Source organism: Centruroides sculpturatus, unplaced genomic scaffold, assembly GCF_000671375.1.
Source record: "Centruroides sculpturatus isolate CEXI.00-Female unplaced genomic scaffold, Cexi_2.0 scaffold910, whole genome shotgun sequence".
Taxonomy (NCBI): domain Eukaryota; kingdom Metazoa; phylum Arthropoda; class Arachnida; order Scorpiones; family Buthidae; genus Centruroides; species Centruroides sculpturatus.
This window is the reverse complement of record NW_019385035.1, coordinates 88,276-105,732: the sequence shown is the minus strand read 5'-3', so window position 1 is coordinate 105,732 and position 17,457 is coordinate 88,276. Positions and strand designations below refer to the sequence as shown.

Below are 17,457 nucleotides of genomic sequence, written 5' to 3'. Positions count from 1 at the left end.
CGTCGAAATTACTTTAAAAATACATTTTATTTTAATAATTAAAACGTAAATATACTTTTCATACATTTTAATTTCCTTTTTTTTTTCTCCCCCTTCTTCAGGTAAATTAAAGTGTGGTCTAAAATCCGGGAAAAAAGGCCATGATAATGCGTTGAAAGTGGACATTAATGCGTGGTTAGGTAAGTTTAATGTTGGAAAAGTGACTTTAATTTCTAAAATGTCGACACTAATGCTCAAAATGTTAAATTTGAATTACGTGGGATGAGTTTAACGCTTATAAAGCCACTTTTTTTATGTACAGGAGAAGTCCATAGAGAATTAATTTTAAGGCATAAAAAAACGAACTTTAATGCCCTATACGGTTAAATAATGAACACAGTCGTGTAGTAAAATTACGTCTTAAATTTGTAATTAAATTATTTTCAACTACACATTTATAAACAAGAGAAAAGTCTTATTATTTATTTATATTAATTTGTATTTTTATTACAAGAACGAAGAAAGTTTCCAGGAAAAAAAAACCTGTATCAAGTTATTAAGTGGTAAATTCTATACTTCCACGGCAATTTTAGATATAATTGGGCTTGCAAATCGTCTGTCTGTCTGTCTGCCTGACTGTCCTTCGTTAATCTCGAGAATGGAGTTAGATAGATGAAAATCGAGACCAGATATGAGAAGCTTAAGAAGCCCAGATTAACTAGGCCCACGTGTGAACTTCGTCTGGACCGGAATTCAGGTGATTTTTTTTTTAAAAGTTAAAGATAATTCTTACAAATATCTGATGCAATTTTTAAAATTCGTTGGAAACCTGTAAACTCGCAGTATTGGAAGAGCAGAAATGTCGTATCCTCTTGTATACACTACAATTTACGTATTCAATTAACGTAAACTGTTAGAAGTGTATAATAATCAATCACGTAAAATATAGTATTTAAATAAACATCGATTATACGTCTAAATCTATAGAATAGTCTTTGGAAACGAACAAATTAACTTTTAATTAAAAGATATGAGAAGCGATTCTAGATGGAAATTGACTAAATAAAGAGGGTGGCCCAAAAATCAGTTAACTGTGATATCATTTGAAATGGCATGGCTAAAACAGACAAACTAATGGTTTAGAAATATGCAACAAAAAGTAAAAAAAAAAAAACGTTGTAAATTGTATACGTTTTTTCAAAATTAAGTTTTTACAATGGTTAACTGATTTTTGGGCTTATTTGCTGGTAATTAAATTTAGTAATAATATGAAACACTTCCGAAAAAACGGATTTAGTTAAGTAGTGTATGTTTATGCAAGAAATCTATCGTCTAAAAGAATTTAATAACAAGGAGAAATTGTTTATTATGACACTGTCACAATGCCGAGCTACAATTTTTAATCATATTTAATTTAAATTATATGCTCTTCACCTCAAATTAGTAGCGTCTTGCCCCCTGTACTGTACACCATGCTTTTCCTTTTAGCAATAGAGTCATGCCAGTCACGTATCAAACTCCTTTCAGGGGAAGTTTTGAATTGAAATATTGTTAACAAAGGCCTTCTGCCTCTACTCCTTCCAAATCTGCTCTCGACTTTCATCTATCTAATACCGTTCTCGAGATTAAGGAAAAACAGACAGACAGACAGACAGACGATGGGAATTTACAGGTGTACTGTACGATTTTTTCCAAATCGCAGCCCAAGAAATTTAAGGTGTAAAAAAGTTGCTTTAACCTTATAAGGGTTATTTTATTGCACACAAAAGGCAGCATTAATGACAAGAAGGTCATCGTAACGCATAAAAAACAAAAAAAAAATGGCATTAGGAATTAGAAAAAGAGTTTAAAACCAAGAAAAATCGATAGGTTAAAGAAAAAATAAATAAATAAAAAAATTCTTCTAAAATTGTTTGCTTTTTCACCGTCTCTCAGATTATCTTCAGAATGACTAATAATCCAATTTAGAATTTTTTTTCCTTATATATATTTATATATAAAAATTAAATTCCTTATCCAAGCAAAAATACTAAAATGCCACGACTTATAAGAGAAAATTAATTCTGAAACGAGCATTTATTTTACAGCGAATTCCTCCTTTCACAAAATATAAAAAAAAAGGGAAAGAAAAGAGAAAGAATAATTGCCAGAAAGAAGAGGAAAACATGCTAAAAGTAATATTGGAATTTACTACAAACAATATTTGAGAATGAAACTCATGATAAATGTTAGGATGAAATATTTCGAATGCAACAGATTATTCATTCTGAGCACTTTTTTCTTTTATTCTACACTAAAACTGTTTTTTTTCCTCTCTTACAGATAAGAGAAGAAGGGAAAGAAAAGAAAGAATATATATGTATGTAAACCGCATAATTTGGTATGTCTTTAGTATTACTTGAAGAAATTTAAATGTATTTATTTTAAATATATATATAAAATTTCATATTAAAACCGAGTCGGTTCGATTGTTACAAGAGGAAAAAAGAAGAGTACTTACAGACGAAGATACTTTTTAAATAGTTATATTCCCATTGAAACTATTAAATTACAAAAATATCAGCGGGCTAAATTGAATTTTGAGCCTTAAAAATTTGTTTTTCTCAAAAATGTATTGTTTTTTTTTAACTATTAAGCCCGAGGAAAAGATGTAAAGTACATTCTGGTTTCGCTATTTCCAGATGGTAATGTGTGAGATCACAATAAACAATTTTAATAGGAAAATTTCATTCGCCACTGAATATATATATTATTTTCGTCCCTCTCCTTTCTGTTTTATCTTGCTTCTGGCAATAATTGAGACTATAAAAACCAATACCGTTTCACAAAAGAAATAGATTTTAAATAATTTCTTCAGGTTTCAAACACGTCAAAAAGGATGGAAATTAAGTAAAATTTTTATAATCGATAAGTAATTTCCTAGTAAAATAAAGAGAAGACTATGGCACTTTTCGTGCTCAGTTAAAATTATATACAAGTTGTTTTATGAAGAGAGAATAATGACAATAGAAGAAGCGAACACTGAAATATTTAAAACTCTTTGAATAACCGAAATAAACCATCAGAAATTACAAGAGTAATGCGTATTGTGTGGAAAATAACGTTTCGAGAGCCAATTAGAAACAAACCGAGCGAACTATGTCACGTTATTGTCGTCTTACTTTGTCGTGACGATTGTAGACTAAATTAAGGGATTTATTGGAAGTCTCGACTTATTATTCTTTGATGATTTTTTAGCGTGCATGCACTAACGAATTCGTAGAGGATTTTCTGTTAATAACGGAATGCACGTGAACTAAACTTACCTGTGCCATTTGGAACCAAGTATTTCTTTCTTTTTTTGTTGCTTACGTACGTTTATCTAAAACACCATGTTTAGATGAAGAAAAAACGTTTAATATAAAGCTAAAAGTAGTAATGTTTGCCTGATATTTTGTTAATCACTAAAAAAAATTGTTATGTCCTTTTAATTCGACATTCACCAGAGGTCAAGAATTGTCTTCAGAGTGGTTCTTGACCTCTGGTGAATGTCGAATTAGGACATTTGTTTGTTTATAAAACCCCTTTTTAGTAATTACCAAAATAATCTTACTTTTTTGGCTGTTATATAACAGAGAGAAACTACAGTATGTCTCACTTGTTAGTCATAAAATTAACCCTGGATTTTTTACATTTTTGGACTAAAACGTAGAGAAATACAAAATAAATTTGGGCTTTCTGTATGTATTGATATTTGGGGTGTACGATTTTGTTCACCCGCTTTACAGCTTAATAACTCCTGTGCTTTTTGTCGAAATTTTTTGAAATTTCGCAAAGACGTTTGTGTATTAGAGAGGAATATTTCTAGAAATTTTCACGAAAATCGGACCACTGAACACGACAGTTTAATTAATTGTAATTTAATCTTTGGACTTGGGCCATTTTATAGCTGGAAGTAATTCCAGCTATAAAATGGCCTAATTGTAATTTAAATCCTGAAATTTTTTATGTAAAATTTGATTCCATAAAGCCAGGATGAGATTGAAAAATCCGCAAAGGACATTTTTATTCATTTCATATGATAATTTAATTAAATTATTAGAACGAAAGAATCCAGCAATAGAGGCAAAGAAGAAGCTTCAATATGGAGAAAGTTTGTAACTTTCTATTAAATATAGTAACCAGTTGTGGCCAATGTAAAGATGTTATCGGAACTGAAAATTGCCACGAATTATTTGTTAGTTGCAGCTATTAATCTAACGTATCTTCTCTCTCTTATTTACTGCAATAGGACGTTACTTTCTTTTTAAAACAGATCAAATTTCCGGTGATAAACCCCAAATGGCAAACATTAATTTTGCAATAACAATAATATTATTNTTTTATTCTACACTAAAACTGTTTTTTTTCCTCTCTTACAGATAAGAGAAGAAGGGAAAGAAAAGAAAGAATATATATGTATGTAAACCGCATAATTTGGTATGTCTTTAGTATTACTTGAAGAAATTTAAATGTATTTATTTTAAATATATATATAAAAACATGAAGATATATCATTAAATTTCTGGAGAACACGAATTCATTTCCGATTTTTAATCAGATAAACACGTAAAGAATGGGCAGAAAGAATACCTTAGTTAAATTAATTACTAGAATCAGTAATACTCCAGAGTATTACTTAAAATGTGGAAAAGCAACACACAAAGAACCATTATCGTCTCCTGTAGGAAACGATTTGTTCTCTTCACCGGTTGCTTGTTGATGTTCCTGGTACCAAAGACCATTTCTCATTCCTTCGCCAAAACCCCAGAATTATTCTAATCAATCTGAATGCGGCCTAGATATAATTAATTGATTTTCCTTCTGTTCTCCCTTCTACTTTAATAAAAGCTTCTGATTAATCACTTGGTCGAGAAGATAATACCGACCGAGTTGATGAACGTTTTAACCAAAGTTTATTTCTGATAAGATATTATAAAGTGCCTTTATACTTTTAAAAAATTCTCTACTTATGAGACTAAGTTCGGTTTTCAATGAGAATTTTTATATTTTCACACTCCAATTGTAATAAAACTACATGCTTAACTACTAAACCGAATATTTTCAAGGCTGCAATTTTTAAAAAAATTGTATACTTATAAATTCCCATTGTTTGTCTATCTGTCTGTCTTTCCTTAATATCGAGAATAGAATTAGATAGATGAAATTCCAGACCAGACATGGAAATATTAACTATACGATATACGAACTTTTGGTTTAGACCGGAAGTCACATGATTTTATTTTAATTCAAAAATTTTACCCAGGACGGAATTAGAGATGATCAGCATGACTCTATTGCTAACATGAAAAGTATTATGTATACAGGGGCAAGACTACTAATTTGAGGTGGAGAGCATATATTTTAAATTAAATAAATTAAAAAAAAGTATGACAATCAGTCAAAATGTGACACCCCCAAGACTCATATTTTTTAACTAGGAGACTGCCAAAAAAAAGTCTGGGGTTGTTTTTTCTTCCTTTATGTATAGTACATTTGTGTGGGGTACTTTTATTCACCCATTTTGAAGCTTAAAATCTCCAGTGCCTTTTGTGGAAATTTTATGAAATTTTGCAGGGAAATTTGGATATTAGGAAAATTGATGCTATTAAATTTTGGTGGTTAAAGGTCAATGGGGTCGGAATTAATGAAGATTTTACTGGTTATTAGCGTTTACAATTCATTATAAAACGCATCTATACCCTGAAAATTAAGTTTTTTTTGCCGTTTTATAATAATAATATGAAAAGTTTAAAATAAAATCTCAACAGATGGCACTACAAACAATTTTAACTTTTTTTGCCGGGAAAGTTATGCAACTTGTTGCTGGTTAACTTTTAATATCATATTTTAAATTATTCGTAATACATTTCTTTTGAAAGAACTTATGTTTTTCTATTATTTTTTTAAATACTTAATTATACGAATTTACTAATGCATCTTTAGTAGATGTATTATTAGATCCATAGCGTGTATTCACCCAGCATTTACCTTCACCCGTTAAATCTGTGACTAGAAACATTTATAATTTTCGAAATTATTTACATTCGTAATCGTTTCTTACATTGTTTACTTTATTAATAAATTAATTATTTAAATATTTTATTTTCAGAAGAAAACAATTAATTAACTGAATATTCGTCAAATCTGTCATAAAAGGTAAGTACTGTTTTATACTTATGACATTTATGTTAATTAAAAAAATACTATCCTTACACATGTTCAACCTTATCCATAACATGAAACTAGTTTAATACAAGTCTTAAATGTTGCCTAATAATAGTAACCAGTGTTAAAAAAACACCCCTCATATACACTAGCTTGAACTGAAAACTTCTTTTATTGTAATGCCTGATAAATGATAATGCCAGTTTTTTTTTCAACCAGCGCAAAACATTTATGTGAAAAATTGATGTTTCTAATCGATCCTAAGGTGATATAAATGAACCTTTAATCGGTAACATTCATTGTCCACAAGACTGAATAGAAATGGCAGCAAAATACATTCATTAGCAGCTGAAAGTTATTATCTGAGGTAATTTCAAAACTCCAACTAAAAGATGAAAAAAAAAATTAAATACGTATATATAAATTTATATTTAAAAACGAAACTCATTAAAATATACAGTAAAATAATAAAATTTGTTCGAAAAAATTTTAACGAATAGATAACGTAACGAGTATATAATTGAAGAAAAAGAAATTAAAGTTTTTGGATTTTCTTTAATTATATATATATCCAGTTTTCTTAACGATGGGATATACTTTATCATTTAAAACTTCTACATAATGAATTCATCTTATATAGGCCTATATATACATATTTAAGTTATAGGTTGTTATATAATAGTGATCATTATTGCAAATTTAAAATACCCTTTGCCCCTGTACATCAAATTTTTTCTGATAACAACAGAGTCGTGCCGGTCAGCTATGCAACTCCGTTCTGGGGGAAGCTTTTGAATTGAAATGACGCGACTTCCGGTCCATACCGGAATTTATTCGGGGCCTACTAGCCATAATCTTTCCATACCTGGTCTCGAATTTTATCTATCTAACATCGTTCTCGAGATTAAGGAAGAACAGACAAACGGACAGATTAACAGTGGGAATTTTAGAGGTATATAATTTATTTCAAATTGCAGCTCAATTACCCTTATCTTTCATACAACATTAAATTCAGGCATTGAGTCGACATCATTTACTCATTAAATTAGTATTTTCTTGTTTTATTATAAACAAAATTTTCACTTATTTACTTGTTTTTCCGATTCTCTGCGGTTACAGACGTTTCAAAATCACTATTATTGATTACAAACACGGAAATACTTAAAGTATATTATATGTATTGTTAGGAGTAAGCATGAGATTACTTGATAGAATGCATGCAAGCTTTGTACATTTTGTGGATTATACTAAACCTATAATAATTATTTGTATACTAACAATACAATTGTTTAAATTAACAATGTATACAGGTATTTTAAGTATATTTATACAATAGATTTTCCAAGTATAAAACTTAAAAAAGAAATGAGGATTTTTAAGAAGAACATTCATTTGCTTTACTGGGAAAATGTTTTCTCATCGGCGCTATTGAATCGTTGTCATGGAGTAAATAGTTTTCTGGCAAAGAATGTTGAACAACTTCAACTTTTCGAAATTCAATTAGTCGGTAGCCGAGAAAAGCCTTTTATAAATCTCTAAGTCGTTGTAAGAAAAGTTAGCAGTTAGTACAGCATTATCGGTGACACTTTAAGAATCTTCTTTATAGATCCTCTAATTAATCCCAAATAGGTTTCTTCAAAGTCAAATACTACATTGCAATGAATAATATTTGTTTAGATCCATTTCATCAATCGAAACTCGACTGTATCAAAGCTTCAACAGCGAGTTAGCGTTAAAAATATGGATTAAAGAGCGAGGAAAATTTTTTTTTCTTCTTCTTCTACTTCTATAGTCTTTAATCTGGCAATTTTATCTTGATTTGAAAATATTTGTCAGTGAAGCAGTTAGAGAAAAATGGAGATTGGAAAGAAAGAAAGAAAGAAAGAAAAAAAATCATAAGAGATAAAATGACAAAATGATTAATAGCTTTCTTTTAATAATGATGCTTTTAAATCAAACTGGCAACTCTTATGAAGGAAATAATAATAAGTTACCTATGATATTTCTTTTTAGAAGAAAACTGTTAGTGAAAGAAAGGGAAAGTAGACAAGAACATCTGGAATCATTGATAGGAAAGGAATTTGAATTATGTTCTGGAACATTTATTTTCATTGATGTTTCTCAAAAAGTAAAAGGAATTCTACTTCTTTTCTTTAAATTGCAATTGTGAAATGTTATCTCTGGGATCAAAATCCAAAGATAAATATGTTTTTCTTTTTTTCTTCTTCCCACCTTTAAGAATTGTAAGAATCTATTAAAAGACGAATTGTTTAATAAAATTAAATAAATTACATACTTTTTATCACTAAACCATCTTTAAAAATTAAAATAAATATATATATTAATAAAATTGTAAAGGAAGTGGGAAATAAATTAAAGTTTAATTTAAGAAATAGGAAAAATTTGTGGAAAACTTCGAGTTTAAAATTGAAACAGTTTAACAATTTTTCATTATAATTATATTTATTTAAGAATCTGCAAATGTGTATTTTTCTTTCCAGTGAAATAAAATGCCTGGGGTTCTCCACATTCAATGAGATGCTCTTTAGTAATTTCAGTTATCAAGTTACTCAACTATAGTTGTGTACAACATTACAGGTAAGACTGCTCTCCAATAAAGATTAATCATTTTTCCCTCCTCGGATGACGAAATTAAATATTCCAGAATAATAATAATAATAATAATAATTTTGTGTTATTTACTTAACAGACTATTCGAGAATATCTGTTATGGAACTGATGGAAGAGAAGATCTAGAAGAGAAATAACGGAGATGTGGTAAGTCTAAATTGATAATTGCATGACTAGTATTTATTAATCCAGAACAGAAAAACGTTACATACAATATAATACTGATATAGTGAATTACATAATTTATCAATGTTAATACAGCACACATATATGGAAAGAAGAGAGATTCTATGGAAAACAATACAATATTCGACAATGGCGCTTGTATATACAGTAATGTAACAGCTTGTACTGTATATATGTATATATAGTATATATTGATAAAGTTTTTTTTTCAGTAGGAACACTGCACAATAAAAATTTTGTAATTTCAACAACCGATCTACACCAATAAACAAATATAAACGATTTCATTTATTTACACATCACTTAAATTAAAGTATTTTCGTGACGAGTATTGTAGATATGTGAAAGTAATGGAATAAGGAGAGGGAATTTTTTTTTTTAATGTAAAATTAGAGGGACTCTGGAAATAAAGTGGAGGAAAACATTATTAATGGCGTCTAAGATAAGAAAAACAGAATTTTTGGGGAATTTAAACCACGCCGAGAATGTCATTTCGCACAAAATACCACCTCGCACCGTCTCACTCTAGCAAGCAAAGGTGGGAAGAATGAGGTCACGTGTTGCACACGAACCGTAATACTAATCGATGTTAACATCGCAAGCCTCTATCACCATGGAAACGATTCCATCAGACAATTTTCTCAGTGGGTGCCCAAACAGCTTGATACAGTCCAGAATGCAGACCGCACATGGAGTACTGATCCATGTTCTCTTCAAGACCCGAGGCGATGCCTCCTAAATGAAATTTTTCTAATTCACTCACTCAAGAACCTTTGCTTTCAACTCGAAACGTACAAGTGAAGTTATTAGGAATTAGTCTCCCACGACTTCTTTATAGAATCAAACCGGTCACGTCATCTTTGATGATTTCGCCAATGTGTATTAGTAGTCACGCAAACAGTTCGTGATGTGCGTGATAATCTTGTGACGTATAATCTCCCTCCACATAAAAGTCGACAGGCTAAGAATCAGGATTTTTTCCTTATGCTGCTAGACTTTAGATAAAAACTAGAATTGTACACAACAGGAGGCGAGAAGAAAAAAGAATCTCCATCGAAATAATTGCATACCTTTCGTAACACGTCAATAGCACTTTCGAGAGGAGTCTGGGTATTTTTCTTTTAGTTCCGTTTTGAATTGTCTGAACAGTATTCGATTCTTTTCCTGATCAGATTCCTTGTTCTTGTGGAAAGAGGTGGATGTCTTCAATCCTTGATGGACTAGAAAGGCGTTATTCAGTACGGAGAATTTATATCCAGCTACATGCAGTTCACATACCTGAAAAGAAAAGAAAAATATATATAAATTCAGTCTAAACTTGTACGTCCATATCATAAAACCAATTTGTGTCGAAAAGTGCTCTATGATATAATTTACTATCGATGTTTCCGACATATTGATTCTTAAAGTGAGAAATTCGATTCACAATTTATACTAAGTAACTTGCTAAAGTATACTTTCGGGGATGAAGAGCGGCGCCCGCAGACTATGAAAAAGATGGGCAAAAGCTATAAAAAAACGGCATCGTACAGTATGCAAGGAGCTTCAAAGTCGGATCAGCGCTTCAACAAAATGGCGCTGGTTGCGTTAGGCCTCGAAAACAAGGAATGGGGTTCTGGTCAACAAATACCGTTCATTATTTTCTTTTATAGGCTAGAAATCACGGATTTTCTGTTGTTTGGGGCCCTCTTGGGGATTAGGAAAAGAGGACACGTTACCCAATGTACGGGCGTACATGGACACGAGCTGAAAATTACACATTCTGTCGCATCTTGCAAACAGTATTTGCGATAAAGTCACGTCTTTCTGTACGCTATCGTAAAGTAGTTTCTGTTGGAAAATCAGTATAAAGTTGAGAGAAAGTGATCGATTATGGGAACTATCTACAGATACTCGTTGATTGCCGCTATCAAAATCTGGTCCAAAATTCTCTCTTAAATACTTTAGCAAACGTATAAATCACGCAACTATCTACTAGAATTTATAATGCGAATTAGAATTTTTAAGTTGGACAAATTAATTTTTCAAGATTTAAAGCCGGTGCGATTACAAAAGATTCGTTAATATAACAAACTGTTTAGTGGTTAAATACCTTACATTTATCCTATTAGCATTTAGTCTTAAATAATTCAGCTTGTAATTAAATTATAAAATTTAAACTAAATAGGAATTCGGAATGCAAGTTACTATCCGTTGAACATCATAAAGTATCAAAAATTTACTTCAGCATTATTAAACAATGTAGAACAACAAACTGCATCATCATTAATCGCTGATGTCGAAGGACGACTAACCGAGGGTTGGCAGCACTTTTATTGACCCTCTCTGCATTAAAATGGAAACCAAAGAGGTAATTGGGGTGCAGTTATTCGTATGGGTCGATGAGATATGAATATTTATTCGCTGATAAGATAACCGCATAATAATGAATTTATTAATTACGAATCTGTGTGTGTGTGTGCCTGTCTTGTAGACTCGACCATCTTCTTCTTTCCGGCGAATTAAATGGGTTTTTTACGCGAGAAAAAAAAAGTTGTAGAAACTTTAAGTATCAAACTTAAAGGAGCTTTCAACAGAAATATATCAGATGCAACATAAAAATATAAGGCAAACTCTCCGATGCATCTCGTAGGATGAGGTAAAGTATCGAGTAAAACTCCAATGACCTGCAGTCGACAGAATTGAAGCGGATGATGGCTAAAGCATAAGGCCATTCGGATGAAATTTGTCAAATGTTGCTAGGGATAATCTTGGTTGCCATGGCAACCGTCACCACTTAGAAAATTACCCGGAGCACGAAGAGCAAAGACTTGGTTCGGATGATTACCAGGTTAACCTAGTCGACATCGACAATTTACAACCTTTGGTGCAAGTGACAGCTAAACAGAAGGAATAAATGCGAATTCCTAAAACTATCGTGTTTCTCCAAGTTAATAAAACAATAAATCTTTACTATAAGATGTTAGACAGAAGAGAATTAATTTTAACCGAGGACTTTTATGTATTAATTGAAAGGGGGCTTTGTTGGCGAAGTCTTCTGTCAAGAACGAACGATAAGATAATTAAAATTTTCGTAAGGGCATTCATTTTAATACATATATATATGTACATATACGTAGATAGATACATTTAACAAATCACTCGACGAATCAGTCAAGCTTATAATTAAACAATCCATTTTAAGGTAGAGCTCGTGTAATTTATTGCGCTTAAAGCATCTTTCAGTCAGAGGAGAAGAGCGGGAGCACATTCGCACATCGTGGTATATAAATTCTCTTCGGTCATACATGCGGGTGGAAGGTAAAAAAAATTTTTTTTTTTTTATTAGGAAAAAAAAAGGAAGTTAGCAGGAAACGTCAAAACCGAAGCTCGAAGAAGCAGCGAGGTGTAACAGCTTCTCCTTTAGAAAAGATTGATTTTACGCCGGAAACACGTGCACGGATGCATTAAGGATGGAGAAGAAAGCAGACACGTAAACATAACATTATTACAAATCTACCAATTGAGCGACGTATCATAAACGGATGCTCAAATCCGCATTTTGTCTTCAAAGAACGATTCCAAAGAAAATATTGAACGGTCTGCATCCCGATACTTTCAAAAAACGCTACTCGTCACATATCAAAACTTATATTAAGCTGAATATATATATAAAATTTCATATTAAAACCGAGTCGGTTCGATTGTTACAAGAGGAAAAAAGAAGAGTACTTACAGACGAAGATACTTTTTAAATAGTTATATTCCCATTGAAACTATTAAATTACAAAAATATCAGCGGGCTAAATTGAATTTTGAGCCTTAAAAATTTGTTTTTCTCAAAAATGTATTGTTTTTTTTTAACTATTAAGCCCGAGGAAAAGATGTAAAGTACATTCTGGTTTCGCTATTTCCAGATGGTAATGTGTGAGATCACAATAAACAATTTTAATAGGAAAATTTCATTCGCCACTGAATATATATATTATTTTCGTCCCTCTCCTTTCTGTTTTATCTTGCTTCTGGCAATAATTGAGACTATAAAAACCAATACCGTTTCACAAAAGAAATAGATTTTAAATAATTTCTTCAGGTTTCAAACACGTCAAAAAGGATGGAAATTAAGTAAAATTTTTATAATCGATAAGTAATTTCCTAGTAAAATAAAGAGAAGACTATGGCACTTTTCGTGCTCAGTTAAAATTATATACAAGTTGTTTTATGAAGAGAGAATAATGACAATAGAAGAAGCGAACACTGAAATATTTAAAACTCTTTGAATAACCGAAATAAACCATCAGAAATTACAAGAGTAATGCGTATTGTGTGGAAAATAACGTTTCGAGAGCCAATTAGAAACAAACCGAGCGAACTATGTCACGTTATTGTCGTCTTACTTTGTCGTGACGATTGTAGACTAAATTAAGGGATTTATTGGAAGTCTCGACTTATTATTCTTTGATGATTTTTTAGCGTGCATGCACTAACGAATTCGTAGAGGATTTTCTGTTAATAACGGAATGCACGTGAACTAAACTTACCTGTGCCATTTGGAACCAAGTATTTCTTTCTTTTTTTGTTGCTTACGTACGTTTATCTAAAACACCATGTTTAGATGAAGAAAAAACGTTTAATATAAAGCTAAAAGTAGTAATGTTTGCCTGATATTTTGTTAATCACTAAAAAAAATTGTTATGTCCTTTTAATTCGACATTCACCAGAGGTCAAGAATTGTCTTCAGAGTGGTTCTTGACCTCTGGTGAATGTCGAATTAGGACATTTGTTTGTTTATAAAACCCCTTTTTAGTAATTACCAAAATAATCTTACTTTTTTGGCTGTTATATAACAGAGAGAAACTACAGTATGTCTCACTTGTTAGTCATAAAATTAACCCTGGATTTTTTACATTTTTGGACTAAAACGTAGAGAAATACAAAATAAATTTGGGCTTTCTGTATGTATTGATATTTGGGGTGTACGATTTTGTTCACCCGCTTTACAGCTTAATAACTCCTGTGCTTTTTGTCGAAATTTTTTGAAATTTCGCAAAGACGTTTGTGTATTAGAGAGGAATATTTCTAGAAATTTTCACGAAAATCGGACCACTGAACACGACAGTTTAATTAATTGTAATTTAATCTTTGGACTTGGGCCATTTTATAGCTGGAAGTAATTCCAGCTATAAAATGGCCTAATTGTAATTTAAATCCTGAAATTTTTTATGTAAAATTTGATTCCATAAAGCCAGGATGAGATTGAAAAATCCGCAAAGGACATTTTTATTCATTTCATATGATAATTTAATTAAATTATTAGAACGAAAGAATCCAGCAATAGAGGCAAAGAAGAAGCTTCAATATGGAGAAAGTTTGTAACTTTCTATTAAATATAGTAACCAGTTGTGGCCAATGTAAAGATGTTATCGGAACTGAAAATTGCCACGAATTATTTGTTAGTTGCAGCTATTAATCTAACGTATCTTCTCTCTCTTATTTACTGCAATAGGACGTTACTTTCTTTTTAAAACAGATCAAATTTCCGGTGATAAACCCCAAATGGCAAACATTAATTTTGCAATAACAATAATATTATTAAAATAATGAACTGTTCAAAGATTTTAAAATTAAATAAAAAAGAAATCAATTATACAAAAAAAAAGGCAAGGAAAAAGTATTTAAAGTAAAGTGATTTATACTATAAACTGGCAATTATTGTTTGTACATCGTAGGAAAGGCATTACTTTCCTTCCAAAGTAGAATTTCCAAAAATAAAACCTGGAAAAGGGGCATCAACTTACCAGCTAACTAATTGCCTATTATTACTATTACAGTAACAATTCTAGATTAAAGGGAAAAGGATAACTTTCCAAAGTAACGAAACCTTTTCAAGTATTGATTAATTCCTTAATTTATCCTTAATTTAATTAGACTATACCCAACAGAAAATCAACTGCAAGAATGAACAATTAAAGACGGATGCAGATCATTCAGTATCAAGTAAAGTAGTGTTTATAGCATCACTTAACATTATTGTAATACTATATAGATAATAAAAAAATATAGCTGAAGATTGTTAGAAAGAATAAGAATAAGAATTTCAAGAATTCTAGAAAAGAGAAATTGCTTTTGAATTTTCGAACATTTCAAGTGAATTATGTATCACGCGATAATACACAATAATCTACTTTAAAATTTTAAACTTTTCACTTGGAAAATGAGAAAAATGAAACTATATAAAAAGATAAGCGAGAGTTTCTGTAAGTACACGTATTACCGAAATGGATTTAGAGTATTTAATTTCAAAAAAAAAAGAAAAAAGAAGTAAAGAAGCTGCGAAGAAATGGAAGAAGATTTTCTTGCAGCGGGAACCACAGAATTCTTTCATTCACAGCATCCAATATTGTCTGGAACAAAACGAAGTCGATGATTTCTAACCCCCCAGAGAATCAACTACTTAGATCTATTGTGCAGAGAACTTTGTAATTTATCGAACTATAGAATTTACTGTAGGTTGTGAAGAAGGGGGAAGAGAAGAAAAAGAAGAAAAAAAAATATGTGAAGATAAAAGCAATGAATAAAATTTAATTACTCTGTCGGGATGATGTCATTTGCGGAAAGAAAACTTTTAACCATCAAAAAATTAATTTCGTTTGGGTTGAGTGTTAATTTTTTTTTCTTTTTTTTTCCTGTTTTCTCGAAGCTGCAGGCGTTGTGTGTTGCCGGAAAGTAATTCTTTCAAGTAATATCCTTCTAGCACTTTCCTCTACTCCACCATTCTATAACTTCTTAATACTCAAAAGAAACATGTAAAGTACTTTACAGTCTAAAACTATGACTTCTTACTGAATTGTAACTAAAACTTCACACTGGTTTCTAAGTAATAAGCAGTTGGCATGCTAATTTCTTTCATATCCTCCTTCAGAAATGCAGATTTGAGACGAATTCTTAAAATTAAATACATATTAAACATCGCCCGGAATTTATTAAACTACCTTCAACCGATGACACTCGGAAGCAAACAATACTTTTATTTATATGTGTTTTTTTCCTTTCCTTTTTCGTCTTCTTCTTCTAGAAGACAAATACTGAGAAAATTTACATAAACGTCGAAAACACAGTAAATACTAGTGAAATTTTATTAAAACTTTAACACAAGACACAATTTAACTACTTTGTCAAGGAGCTTTCACACTTTAAGTCATTAGTGTTTATTCTATCTTTGAAGCCTTATTAAGTCAATGAGTAAGTCAATCTGGGATGATGTCGTTATATCGATTATTGTAGCAAAAACTACAATAATTTCTGATTGAGCTAATACAATGAAGGCAATCAACAAGAGAACATTGTTACGTCTCAACTGAAACACATCTAAGATAATTTGTATCCAGGTTTATATAAAAAAAATCCAGCAAAAAGTTGTTTAACTTGTCGTCAAATCCTATGCTAAACAGAGAAGAAAATAATAATAATAATGAAAGAATGGAAGATAGAAAGTAATGCGTTTAACAAACTGCCTTCGATCATTCTCTGTAGGAAAAGAAGCTTAATCCGCCCCAACCATATTTCATTTTGTGGTAGCAGGAAATTCTGCTGACATCAACATACAACCGAACATCACTACTACAAATCTCTACAAGCAAAAGAAGATAGCATTTCAGATAACGTCGTTATAACATGCTAGCTTCCAAATGTGCAAAATGAAATAAGGAAGTGCAGAAATGAAATAACCAGATAAGAAAGTAAAAAAAAAAAACAAAACAAAGTTTGTAACGAGTCTCCCCCCTCTCTCTCTCTCTCTAGGATTTTCTACAAAATCTAGTTTTGTCTCAGTTTAACTAGTTCTTTCCAACGAGTAATGAAGCAGATTTCATTTCACACTATTTTATTATTGTTAGCTTGCTGTTTTTATCTTATATTTTACTTGATTGGTGCAACAGGTTTGATATTAGAAGTGCTATAATTTTTTTTTCCTTCTATTTTCCTTGTTTCCTGAGAAATTAATAAAGTTGAAAAGCTAACAAACTAATTAGATTTTGGTAGGAGGAAGTTTCCTCTTCTACGCTCTCTCTCTCTCTCTGGCTCTCAATTGTCGATTATAAACCCTTCGGTACAGAAAAGTAAACACAATCTTTCTTCCTTACAGAAGAAAAAAAAAATACTTTATAAAATTTGATAAGATGCCAGGTAAGTGTCCCATTCAATTGCTTAAAATCGAGTTTAAATAATTTTAAACAAGATTCTAGAGCGAATATATGCAAAAAAAGCAAAAAGAAACAAGCGAACACGCTCAAGAAATGATTTAAAAACCATAAATAACTTTTAATCTATTGTTTTTCTCCGAATCTTGTCATTTAATTTGTAGATGAGACTAAAATGCGAAAAAATAACACTCGAAAAGTACCACCCCTCTACATAAATTCTCTATACTAATTGCTAACAAAAATGAAAAATTATCCAGAAATCGAAATATCCGGAAGAAATCCTTTCACAAAAATA

The 17,457-nt window shown here is 30.8% G+C and overlaps 1 protein-coding gene and 1 long non-coding RNA gene across 6 annotated transcripts in view; one reads left to right on the top strand and one right to left on the bottom strand.

Annotated features, from left to right (window-relative positions):
* The window catches only part of LOC111633709, a 60,360-nt gene that overhangs the window by 15,024 nt on the left and 27,879 nt on the right, over positions 1–17,457 (top strand). For both annotated transcript variants that reach the window (XR_002758093.1, XR_002758092.1), the window contains exons 4-8: positions 102–179; positions 494–736; positions 6,110–6,156; positions 8,667–8,763; positions 8,876–8,943. This is a non-coding gene — a long non-coding RNA (uncharacterized LOC111633709). The remainder of the gene's footprint in view (positions 1–101; positions 180–493; positions 737–6,109; positions 6,157–8,666; positions 8,764–8,875; positions 8,944–17,457) is intronic.
* Positions 6,879–17,457, bottom strand: part of LOC111633708 (beta-1,4-glucuronyltransferase 1-like) — a 41,156-nt gene continuing 30,577 nt past the window's right edge. The window contains exons 4-5 of one of the 4 annotated variants that reach the window (XM_023378322.1): positions 10,053–10,260; positions 6,879–8,416 (exon numbers count right to left, since the gene is read on the bottom strand). In XM_023378322.1, coding sequence (XP_023234090.1) covers positions 10,066–10,260 — 195 coding nt within the window. In that variant the 3' untranslated portion in view covers positions 6,879–8,416; positions 10,053–10,065. Of the gene's footprint in view, positions 8,417–8,954; positions 10,261–17,457 lie in introns of those variants that run through there. The other 3 variants (XM_023378321.1, XM_023378319.1, XM_023378318.1) reach the window with 3 other exon arrangements.